Source organism: Periophthalmus magnuspinnatus, chromosome 21 (assembly GCF_009829125.3).
Source record: "Periophthalmus magnuspinnatus isolate fPerMag1 chromosome 21, fPerMag1.2.pri, whole genome shotgun sequence".
Taxonomy (NCBI): Eukaryota; Metazoa; Chordata; class Actinopteri; order Gobiiformes; family Gobiidae; genus Periophthalmus; species Periophthalmus magnuspinnatus.
The window spans coordinates 23,010,032-23,022,946 of NC_047146.1; the positions used below are offsets into that span (position 1 = coordinate 23,010,032).

General features: G+C 38.1%; 1 protein-coding gene across 1 annotated transcript in view; it reads left to right on the forward strand.

Moving 5' to 3' along the window:
• edar (ectodysplasin A receptor) overlaps positions 1-8,226 on the forward strand; it is a 38,107-nt gene extending 29,881 nt beyond the window's left edge. Inside the window, exons 8-12 of the mRNA XM_033987145.2 lie at positions 406-480; positions 2,381-2,453; positions 4,142-4,442; positions 4,517-4,580; positions 5,295-8,226. Coding sequence (XP_033843036.2) covers positions 406-480; positions 2,381-2,453; positions 4,142-4,442; positions 4,517-4,580; positions 5,295-5,677 — 896 coding nt within the window. The 3' untranslated portion in view covers positions 5,678-8,226. The remainder of the gene's footprint in view (positions 1-405; positions 481-2,380; positions 2,454-4,141; positions 4,443-4,516; positions 4,581-5,294) is intronic.
• The last annotated feature ends 4,689 nt before the right edge of the window (positions 8,227-12,915 follow it).

A 12,915-nucleotide genomic window follows, 5' to 3' on the forward strand; every position in this document is an offset into this window, starting at 1 on the left:
ACTGCACTTCCTGATCATTAGACAATAAAACTAAAATAAATTACATGTGCACACTGTGGACATGTTTTGACTTCAAGAGCTGCTTATACAATGTATCTATCTGTACTGGGACAAGACAAATTTTACAAATACATAGGAAAAAAACGGGTACAGGGCCTTTAATGCAATTCCCCTAGGTAAGGTAATAAAACACTACTATTATAACATTAGATGTCTGTGTAATCATTCAGTAGTCCAGCTATGATTTTTAGTATTACACCATTAGCACTGAATCACCAAGCGCAAGTAACACTCACCAAGACTTTAGTTTGTCTTCAGGTGATGGTGGAGAATCTGCGGACTCAGCACCAGCTTACAGTGTAAATTGTGTTAACCCTATTAATGTTACCTCTATTATGCCCCTAGCCTGTTGCTCCGGACAAGTGGTGAAGACTGTAGAGGCTCAGACAAGCAAACAGGAAGACAAGAAAGACGTTCCCGGTGAGACCCTGTGGATAATTGAGCCTTGTAGTGTTTTAGATCTTTGGCTGCATCCTGTTTTTGTCATTTAGACACTTTTACACAACATTACACTTACTCCTAAGCTACATAATCACCTTTTTGTAACAGTGGAAACAATGGGTGTGTTTACATCCACGTCTCTTAGTTATAAGCCATATCCATCCTGTTTTTACTCTTACTCTACACAGTTGAAAATGCTATGCATATTTTATTCTACAGAAGTGGTTAGTGGCGACATTAATTGTGCATTGTTTGATTGGTGAAAAAAGAAATGCTGTTGTAATTACTAACATGGTAATGCACTGTGCACAAACAGTACAGACATTGACAAAGCTAATGATTGGGGAAATGCTACGTAGAAGAAAGACAAATGAGTAAACATTCATTATCCACATTCTCTTTTCTGTGCAAGCCATATGGTGTTTCTTTCACTAGCACATGCTTAGCTATTTATTTTACAATATTGTACTTATTACTTCCAGATTGTCAGAAAGGAAAGGGAAAATGTAGTAGATGCAGACAAAAACATACTAGTTACATAACATTTATTCATTCATTCATTTTGAAAACTAACCCGGCAACTATGGCGGGGTTCAACAGTGGCATTTACACTTGTCCTAGTTTGTGCTGGTTTTAGCACAGTTTAGTCCTGATGTAGATTCTGATGTAGACTTGGTGTTGTCCTTTTTAGTCCCAACTTGAACCCAGTTTTAATGAGGAAAGTTTTCAAGTGTGAATCCACCCAGAGAATACAGGCTTGGCACCAATTTTGATATCGCACTGATAATAGACATAAGACATATTTTTAAAACAATAGAATATAATTTTCACTGTCCTTTTTGAAAGAGAACAGAAATCCATCTGACATTTTTACCAAATCCAATTCCTTATGCATTTACGCTTTGTCTACTTCAATCCATTATGGTGAATGAGCTGACAGACCTTCAGTTGTATGAATACCTCTGGGTGGTATGTCCGTGCACACCATACAACGCTTTAGGGGCCATTTCCTTTCACAAAGATGCTCTGTTCAATTTCAAATTCAGACACTCTGACTAACTGCTCCCATGTGGCAGAGACCAAAAAACCCACACGTCCACACACGTACCTCAGCTGAATCTGTGGTCAGGAGCACATTACATAGTATACAATTAGGTTGTTAACTTAACAATATAATATGATAAAGTTAGGGCATGACTAAAGCAATAAATATGTGGGATATTTTGGGTCTAGCCTTAAAAGTGTGTATTAATAAGTGGTATGTGTGAAGGTGGGGTAGGAGCCCATGGCTTGGAGCTGTACCGGAGTTACTTGTCACTCATGTAGACAGCAGCTTAATAAGGCTTTAAGATAAAAGACGCACTGGCTGGAGCTTAAACACACACACAAGACCTGCACATTAGAATTGTTCCACTCAGGGATTCAGTCATTATGCTGTCTACCACTATCAGTGTCCATGATGTAAAGGCAAATACGCTATAACCATTTAATGTCGTTTATCTACCTATATTCTATAATGCAGTAATAAAGCCACATTGGGAAATAAATCAGTGTACTCACCTCTTGATAAATAGTATTGGTGAAGGAGACCTGCAGTATGAGCGATGTTTGATAAAACCTCTGAAAGTTTTTTTTTTTCTATTGTATACTATTGTATACAACCTTTTTGGCACATTATTATTATTATATTAACTATTTGTCAGTCTGTTTTATATTTTAAATTAATTAATAATGCTAGGAAGTACTATTATTGTTGGAACTGTGCTGAAAACGTGCCTGATGTACCTTAAGCAAACCCTACATTATAACATGTTTTACTAAATGAGCTCGGAGACTGTAAATTTGAATGACATTGAATGTTTATGTGCCTCCTTTACAGATAACGTTGTGATCTATGCAGAGAAGGATGAGTTTGACAAACTGAAAGCTCCTCCGCAGAAGACAGTAAAAAGGTAAAACAACTTCTATGAATTCTGTAACAAAACACTAATAGGGGGTCACTCCTAAAAAATCAATTATTTTTAATTACAGTTCAAAACAGAGAAACGTTATTCCACTGGCTATAATATCACATGTCTCCATGAAGAAAGTTCCAAAGGTTTATGTCCATTTAATCATGCGTGTTTGATGCAGTTTAGAAATGGTAATACAGTTCCACAGTGTAGAAATATGTATACAGTTTAAAGATACAGTTGAGAACATATTAGTTGTCTCTGTTTGTTGCTTATACTGGCTAATATACTTCCCACAGACTCAGCAGCACATGTGCCCTGGTCTTTAAACGCACGTAATGACCATATACAGTCCATGTTTACATTTGCACCCGGCGTCTCTCAGACTCCCACACAAGAGAAAACAGGGATTTTATCATTTGTTTCGGCATCTGCCCACAATTAGGCCACCACACAACAAGTCACTGCAGCTCTGTCTCTGGGAATGTAGGACATGTATGTGTATGGAAAAAGCTATTTATTTTTAATGAAGCAGAGCATTATTATGTGGCTTGGATGGAGGAGACAGGAGGTTGGTGAGGGTGGTTGAAGGTAGCGTCAACGTGCCCCGGATTGGGAGAGATGCAGTGCTGTGTGGAACAAAGGGGTATTTACTCCAAGCTTCACTTTGAATATACAGCACAGGGCACAGGGTTTATAAGAATGTGTACGGGTAGAAAAAGGCATATTGTTCATGTGTTAAAATATATTTTTTTAAAAAGGAGCTTAGACTCTGATCCTATCATATAGTGACTTACTATATATATTATTGTCCCCCCTTGATTTAAATGGAAATGATCTTCAATTCAGCTTCAAAGCTTATACTCTATTCCACGATGGCATAGAAACTAAAGGTTAGTAGTTAGTCGTTAGTTAGTAGTTTTACTCAGTTAGTCAATGGTCAGTAAACTAGATTCTATCTGAAATAAATTATTTTTATCCATTGCCCTATATCAAAGTTTCCTGAGAAATTTGAATAAGAATAAAGACAATATAATGCAGTTTCAAACTTTCAAAACACACAGTATGTTAGTAGTTGATAGCAGGCTACCTGTTCCTCATGGACAATGCTGCTTTTATTGAGCATAGACTGTTACATTTATGGGAAAGCAGAGGAGACTGCTTAGTCAGTCTCTGCCAGTGTCTCTGAGAGTGTATTATTAGAGTAGATGAGACTCACACAGTAACAGCAGTAAACAGTGTGGTACAGCAGCATGCCAAAAGATGTGCTAACTCACGGCGTTTAGCTGCCAGAGCGGGTGTTCGATGTCTCCAAAACAATGCTATTTTTGTGCATTTATGGACGAAAGTGCGACAGGGAAACAATGGAATTCTGTGAGGAGCTCTGTCGTCAACTTGATTTTGAGAGTAACATAGAGTATAAATAAATAACATTATCTGGTATCATATGGACAACGAGGAGCTAATTCTGATATTTATAAGGATACATTTAAAATCCAGTAAGTGTTTTTATGCGATTTGCTTTGCCCTATAAATATGACATGCTTGCCAATAAACAATACAAGGATTGTGTCAGAAAGTTTCACAAACTAGGTTCTAATATATGTGTATCTGTAGAATTGCTTTATCAATTGCTAAACTGAATACCTAAATAACTAAATTGAAATTGTCTGTGTGTTCTTGCCCAGTGAAAACGATGCTTCTTCTGAAAACGAGCAGCTTTTGGGCCGCAGCATCGATAGCGACGAGGAGGCGGCGCTGGACAAACAGGGCTCAGCTGACTCCACTAACCCCACCCCCAACCTGTGCTTGGTGAATGTAGGCAACAAGCCGGACCTGTGCCTCCTGTCTCTGGGTCTCCTGGAACATGAGCGTGTGTGTAACGGGACCACCAGCCCCATCAGCTCTGTCCCCAGTCCCAACCACCTCAGTAACATCAACCACATCAGCAGCATGAACGCCCTCAACAACAACAATAAAACGCCAGGGGTAAGAAGAAGATATATGAAAGCTGTACGTTATATAGTTCATTGTAATCACATTTTAATCAATGTCTCTCATAGATGCTGCAGAGTCGAAGAAAAAACATTCTGGATCTGTATGCCAGAGCTTGCAGTATGACAGAAGGTAAGGTGTCAACTCTAAATTACACTTATAGTCACAAGCCAGTGTACTCTTAAAGCTGAGATACCCATTTTTCAAACCATGAAAGGAGAAAATTGGTATATAACTTTATATAACTTGTCCCTACCTCACACAAACCCTGCGACGCATCCCTAGTGCTCACATGTATGAATGTCTGAGAACAAATGATCAGTCCTATTGAGTTAAGTCTATTTTTTACAGGTTTGCAATCAACAAAATGTTAATTATTTAGATGTAGACACTTCACTTCTAATTTTGTCATAACATACTTCTTTTACAGTATGCTCTATGGGGTAAAAAACAATTTCATTTACAGGGATAAAGTTGGGTACCCCACCTTGAAGCTTTCCTAAATATAGGTTTTATGAATGACATCTCGTGTAAAGGTTGTACTCAAGTAAATATACAGAGGTCAAGTTACATTTAAAAGATTTGTCCATCCAGTAATAGCAGTGGTACTGACAATTCACCCCCAATATCCTGAGCGCTGGCAGTTAGATTCTCAATCCCACCATTGCATAGTGTAGTTGTGCTCTTTGGCAAAACACTTCACCTGCGTTGCCTCCTGAGTAGATGTTTACTGGTGTATGAATGTGTTACTTTTTCTTAAAGTGTATAGTTCCTTGATATAAAGCCCTGTGAAGATACGAAAGCACAGTATAAATAAACCTTCATAATTTCTTTTCCCCTCTCCAGGCCTGAGCCCCACTGAGCTTCCCTTCGACTGTTTGGAGAAGGCGAGCCGTATGCTGAGCTCCTCTTACAGCAGTGAGGCGGCTGTGGTGAAGACCTGGAGGCATCTCGCCGAGAGTTTTGGCCTGAAGCGGGATGAAATCGGTGGCATGAGCGACGGGCTGCAGCTGTTTGAGCGTGTAAGCACCGCTGGCTACAGCATCCCAGATCTGCTCACCCGTCTGGTGCAGATAGAGAGGCTGGACGCTGTGGAGTCTCTATGTGTGGATGTGTTGGGCAGCTCTGAGCTAACACTAACGGCAAACGCTAATGGTCGGAGCTTTCGCAGTCAGCTGGTGTGCCCGTCCCCCTGCTCCTCACCCTCTCAGCGCTGCGCAAGTGTTTAAGTATTTGGGACAGTCTAAAAGAGACTGATCAGACTGCAAAGACTGTAAAGACTAAGCAGAGAGACTGAGCTAACAGCATGTGACTATACAGTACATGAAGAATATCATAGGACAATGATGCAACTATTGCATCTGAAATGCTGGAATTTTACCTTCACAGTTGAAGTAGATGACATGAGAGATTACTCTACCTTGACCAAAGGCCTTATAATAAGCTCTATCAAATCTTTTTATTGTGGAAAACAATTCATAAAAATCCATAGTTTTGTACTTTGCACACATTTGTGATGATAAAAAAGGTTTTGACATCTGGTCCAGTTATATGTGCAGGTCACAAATCCATACCTACAGGATACCTAATAGAAGATATATGAGAAAAATAGTGCCTCGTGTCTAAAGTAGGAAAGACATTTCATCACAATGAATCTATGACCCGATGTTTGCGCAGATCTACCTAAACTGTAATCATCACTCACTGAACATTCAGACACAGGAGCGATAGATTTGAGCTGCCTTCTTAAAATGTAATCATGACACCAGCGGAAATGCTTAAATATTGTGCATCTTGTAATATCCAAACCCTAAGCTTTGAAGTCATACTCTCTTTTACACATTGCAAAATTAATCCTGGTCAACTAAAACTAAGCTTTTTTACCAATATATTGACCGGAATCGCTAATATTTCCTCTGTCTCTGCCCTATAGCCTGTGTCTATGCCCCCCTCTCATGGTTCCTTCCTCTACCCCTTTTACCAAAATCGCTGTGGTCTAGTTCTGCCGCCAGTCCTAATTATTTGGCGTGTGGCTGCCCTGGGCCCCTAATAGGCTGAAGTGTTGTGGTTTACAGAGCTGGTGCAAAGTGCCTGTGATTTCCAGCACCCAATTAAGCATTTAGGACCACTTACCCACCAAAAGCCCAATGGAAATGCCATAAAACCAGGCTTTAAAAAGATATGAGAGGAGAAGCTTGAGAGACTGCCTGGTGGGGTGGCTGGTACGTGACTACAACTACGCCAATGCAAGTTTATTTGTATAGCACAGTTCATACAAGTAACTCAAAGTGCTTTACAAAATAAGAAAGACATTAAAATAACAATACAAACAAGTCAAAAACATAAATATGACCATTAAAAGAGAAGAGTGCAGAATAAAAACCTTTCAGTCATATGCACAGCTAAACAGAACTGTTTGGAGCCTGGATTTAAACATTAAGTCAAAGGCCTGTCTCACATCTTTAGGAAGACCATTTCAGATTTTAGCTCCATAAAATTCTTTAGGGTGATCTGTATCAAGAACTGTCAAGGGTATTTTAGTTGTTAAATAAATGTATCTTTTTCTATTATTGCTAAGAAATTTGTGAACAGATTATTATGGAATAGAGTAAGATCACTGTTGTGTGTTAGTGTTCAATCCAATTCAGTCTTTATGAAGAATACAGAATATCCGTTTCATAGTGAATAGTAAAAAAAAAAGAGTAGTGTATCCAAAGAACCAAAGAATTGTAAATGATTTACACAAACATGTACAACCTTTTTAAAATAACTGAAAATTTGAGCTCCTCAGAAAAACACAAAGCCTGAGGTCAGGAGTCGTAATATGGACCAAAATCCTAATGCTTCTGGGTAAAGATATTCGCTGCCTACTTATTGTTGCATATGTGGTGTGGGTAATGAAAGAACATTTACCCCAGAACTAAAGATCTTCAGATCCAAAGAAAACACAGTGTGAGTAGTGTTTACTAAAAACTCAGTCAACAATATTTCAATCAGCTGGCCAAGTAGTATACAAAATAAACATTACTGTGGTTGGTTCTGTCATGCCCCCCTATGGGACTAATATGCCAAATAAGAAAAATATGCAGTTGTTTAGGTTAAGTTCCTTCAGGAAGCATTTTGAGCTTATGGGGACTGATAAGCATTAGTTTGAACATAAAGAAAGGCCTATTGTCAAGGTTTATTGCGGTTTTCAAGCTTTAACTCAAAATGCCAGGCCCCCTTTTGATCTCAGTGCTTTTGAATTGAGCTGATCTATATCTGATGCCTGGTGTTGTCAACATAATGTCCCTTGACTGCTCTGCTGAAAATCAAACAGCCTGCCTGCTGCCAAGTCCTAATGTTTTCTGGGGCTGGCCTCCAGTATTTCAAATGAATAATATGCATTGCTTATGCAGCGTGGATGTTTTTTCTGAGATCTTTTGTCAAGGCAAATCAAACACTCACCTTTGAAAACGAAGGCGGTGTGGTCCTCGCTCAGACCAACTCAAAACAGGTCCAACATGTATTTCCAATTTTTATTTTTTTTAATACTTTTTGTAAATAACGTGAATTGTGGATTGAATTTTAAGACGGACAACAGCCCTTGTTTGAGACAGGTCAAATCCTGTCTGGTGTTAATATGTGTATGATGTACAGAAGCCAGTGTAGAATAACTTACCTCAGTCACTCATTCATTAGCAAGACATGTAGAGACACATTCAAACTCATCACTCCACCAAAGTGTAACTGTATATATAACTTATTATTGTACATATTGTATACTATATTAAAGATGTATGCCAAAACATGTCTCAGTGTTGTTACTTTTGTGTAAAACCATTGGGATACTGTTACAAGTGTGTTTGTGAATGATGAGTGGTGGTAATTAAGATTGTGGCAGAATGGTAGCCATGTCTCTGGGAGTCAGTAACTGTAACTTTTCTGGTGGAGTGTCTGCCACCTGCTTGTCCTTGGACAGTTTGACTGCATGACAAGCTTATTCAGTACAGAAAGCCAAATGACATACCAATGTTCATTTTCAGTAGAGCATATACCCAATATTTCACTTTTTTCAATTGGACAGTGACAGATTGCTTCAAAAATAATAGATATTTCTTGGGTGTGTGAGGCTCCAGAAATCTAATTTGGTCTTTTCTCCAAGTGTCATTTCAACAATCATTAAATCTTCTGTAACAGGCTCCACATGAATAATGCATGACTGTCGCGTGCCCAGCGCTCTGCTAAAGAAAACATACTCGTGCGATACACTCAACCTGGTTCAACTTGTTCATCCTAGCTGCATTATTCAAATTGTACGTGATTTATGTGCAATGATTTATATATTATGTTAATCATTGAAAAAAAAAGTAGACCTACATCAAGTAAATGCTTTGTACTAGTTCCAAGCCTGGAGAAATGTGAGGTGACATGTAGACGATATATAACAAACACTATATGCTAAAAACAATCGTAAAAGCTATAATAGACCTTATCTTCAAGAATGACAATAAATAGTTGACAATATTGTAGTGTTCTGGTGTAATTTCTTCTTTTTGTTTATTCTCCGAAAGCAAGGGCTGCTGTTGGCTGTAACCCATGCCAAAATAACAACTAAACAATAGCAGAGCCAGTCTCCAAACTGACCTAAACACAAAATATTAACTCATTACAGTATTATGTAGCAGCCTATGTTTTATTAAAGTACTAAGAATAACATTGTAAAAAGTGCCTATGATTGCCGAGGCAGTGATAAGTGCTAAATTAATGAAAATACAAGTTGTAATTTCATCTCTGATTTCACCCAATCATTACCAACTGAACGTATAGCTGAACTTTGTGCCCCAGACAGTGTGATCTATGACGGTACACTCTCCTCCATCACATTTTGTTAACAGAGTCTAATCGTTTATAGAAATTGCTGCTGCCAACATTTCCCAGTTCACTCAAAAATCTAATATTTAATTAAAGCCCATTAGCGGTGACATATTAACTCAGTGCTTGGTTTAATGAGAGATGGTTTCACTGGAAAAACACCTCAGGCCAGACCAGACCATTACAGCGTTATGTCATTACCTCATAGTCTTTTATCTCCTTTGCCAACTTGCTACTGTGAGCATCTGTCAGTCAACTGATGTATTTTAAGGACAATTTGTTTTATGACCTCAAATCCCACTGAAATATAACCTGTGGATTACCAAAAAAAAGCAAGCTTGTCAAAACATTTATATCAACCTAAAAAAAAAATGTTTCGCCTTATAGCTAGTTTGAATATCAGACTCCGTAGAGATGGTCTCTCGGTGTCTGTGGTATTTTTCTTCCAGTTTCCTCTACCAAGTTGATAAATGGAAATAGGCCTGCCTGGGTTTCCTATAGAACAATTAAGTAGACCCTAAAAGGTATTACTATGATGCATGATTCAGGTATTTAAGATACTTTGACACCTTTGCATGCTAATTTCTGTGTACATAAGCCCCAGTGCAAGCTATTAGAAATACATACTTTGTAACGTGCTGAAATGATTCTATTTCTGAAGAACACCTCATGACATCAGCTGGTGGCACACAGGTTTTTGACTTCTTAAGAAGGAAAAATGCATGAATGACACAAAACACAGCTATATGTTTTTTTGTTTTTTTTAAATGAAGACAATAACTTATGTTCACCGTAACATGGACCTTTTTATCCAGCTCATTTTCAAGGAACCTTTCTTAGGGCCAGGATCAGCCACCTTAAAGACATGAATATTAATACAAATAATAGCTGAGCAATCAATTTTACTTTGTCTTACTAAAAATAAATGAATATCCTTAACCTAAACAATACACACTTTTAATCATTGTAATTTGACAGAAACATAAAATCTCTAATTTTCTCTGAACTGATTTTGCAGATTTTTGCTTCCTGCATGACCTCACAAAATGGCCGCTGCCTTTGTGCACTTGTGTTAGGTTTTCCAAGCCCTTGCAGCTAAGTATTTGTATCTGCTGGCCCAGTATGATAAAACTGCTGATCTGCTGCTGTGGGGCACGGGATCATTTTGGTTCTATTTCTGTCACTGTGTCTCAAAGGTCCTGCTCTACTCCACACCATTGTTCATTGTGACAAGCCCTGTCAAACTCTGTGATAACCCCAAACAAGGACTTTTTGTATGTGTGGTTGGGTAGGAATGGAAAAGTGGCTCTGCAGGCTAAGGAGTGCTCGATACAGTGATTAAGTTAAACTTATTCCAATACCAGCTCCACTGTACATACGAAAAACATTAAACTTGTTCTATCACCTGCTGTTCAGATGCCTAATTGTGTTGGGACCTGTAATGTTTATGCTTTATCAGTGAATTGTTGAGGTGATAAAGTTTAACGTTGTATATGGTGGGAATATGGATGCCAACAATCAGTATGTAGAATAGCTCGCATATCCTCGCTATGTTGTGGTGAGTTTTATTCAATTTCCCATTATATTGACACTGAATCATGTGCTAGGGAATCAAGAGTGGAACTGACTGAGGTGTAGTTTACCTATTGAAAATATGTATAAGAGGGCACAAACACAAACACACTTGATAGCTTTATCACTGGTTTAGTTCAGCATATTTTCACAACAGAAGCCATACCAAACTCCTGAAATTGGAGATCTTTGGTGTCTTATGTTGAATATGATCACAAAATAATAAAAGGAAGAGTTATGATTTGGGTAAGCAAAGAATACTGAAACAATAAATTCTCTCTGAAAAATATATGAAAAGTCAACTGTGTCCTCACCAGTGACAATGTCTCTACTATATTCTGCATGTTCCCCTGTGTATTTTTTTAGGGTATAGACTCACCAAATTAAAAGCTCAGTTTTACTGAAAGCCTAATGCCAGCAGTTACTTTACAGGTAAGTTGTTAAACTATAATTGTTCCTCTAAGTGAAAGTGCCAATAGGTTGAGTGCAAATCATTACAGCCTCAACACCAAGCACTTATGGGAGTTTTATGGGGTGTGTGCAGAAGCAGGCTCCTGAGAATGACCCGTGTTTTGAGTGGAAAATGGCTACGGTCCATTGGTGAGATTAGCTATTTAAACAGCACACGTCATTAAAGTAATAATGACATATACATACTAATTTGGAAACAGGGATATTTAAAGAAAAAGCAACATGTCTCATCAAATTTTAACCAATCAAAGATATGCAGTGCCAAAAAGGGCATCTGGTATAACTCTATTAAAAACCTGAAAGCGTGTATGTAATGTTTTACAAATCATTTGTGTAATGTTGATTGATATTTGTATTGCTCTTTACTGACAATGTGTACTTTAAATGAACATAAAACAAATGGATGGATAAAATACCCCAATATACCAATTGCATGGAGCTCTTGAGTAATTACACAGAAATAAGCAATATTTCAGTAAGATTATTGTGTAATCAAGTGTAACCCTCAGATGAATAGTTTATGTCTCCTAATATAATGTACTTTGAATACAACCACAGCTCTCTGAGAGAATGGTTTATTTTTCATATTGTGATGACAGATCCAATATACATTTGGTGGTCTGCCTCGTCAAATCACTGATTGACTTTTCTTAATGGATGCATGTACCCAAATAAAACCCTTCTGCTCTCTGCATCCTCCCTCCTTCAAATCAAATAACATTTTAATGAGCTTCACCAGCCAGAGTAGAGCTGCGGGACTCGTTAAGGTAATTTGAGGTATTTTTGGTCTGCTGAAAAAACCCAAACATAAATCAGGAGGGGCGTTTATAGTTGATTGGCACAGTTAAACATGTTGGTGAACAGAGAGCAGGGGCTGCAGCACAGACCAGAGTGAGCAAAGAATCCACAATAGTCCACAGGCCCAGGGTAAGCCTCATGTTCTTGATAAAGTAAAACTATATGAACTGTCAAATATTTAGCCTTGTCTGGATTCAGAAGTGTAGCGGGCACAAATGCTGTTCCATGTTGCATTTTATATTGTATGCTTTATAGGCGCTAGGTAATGATGTTAAGACAAGGTGTACAGTTATCACATTGTTAAATTACAATGAATGTATGGCATTTTTGGCCATTCCCTTAAATAATTTATAGTGAGGCTAAGCTTTATAGTGATACAAATCAAATCATGATCTCATTTCTTATTTTGTTAAAACTGACACATTGTGATTCACTAAATTGCTCTTGCTGAATGCTGCTCTATGCTCAAATAAAGACACTTTTCCCATCCAGTCCTCCTAATGGTCACCCCGCTGCATCCAAAAGATCAGATCCAAAACAACTTTCTCCAGCTAAACTCAGACAAGACTGAAGTCATAGCCTTTGGCCCCAGAAACATAGAGAAAGTGTTAGCAGTCACCTTGAGTCTCTCTCTCTCTAAAACCTTCAAATCAGCCTAGAAATTTATGGGTAATCATGGAGTCAGACTTGAACTTTAACAGCCACATCAAATCAATAACATCTGCATCGTTTTAACATTTAAAAAACATTGCAAAAATCAAAGGTATACTGT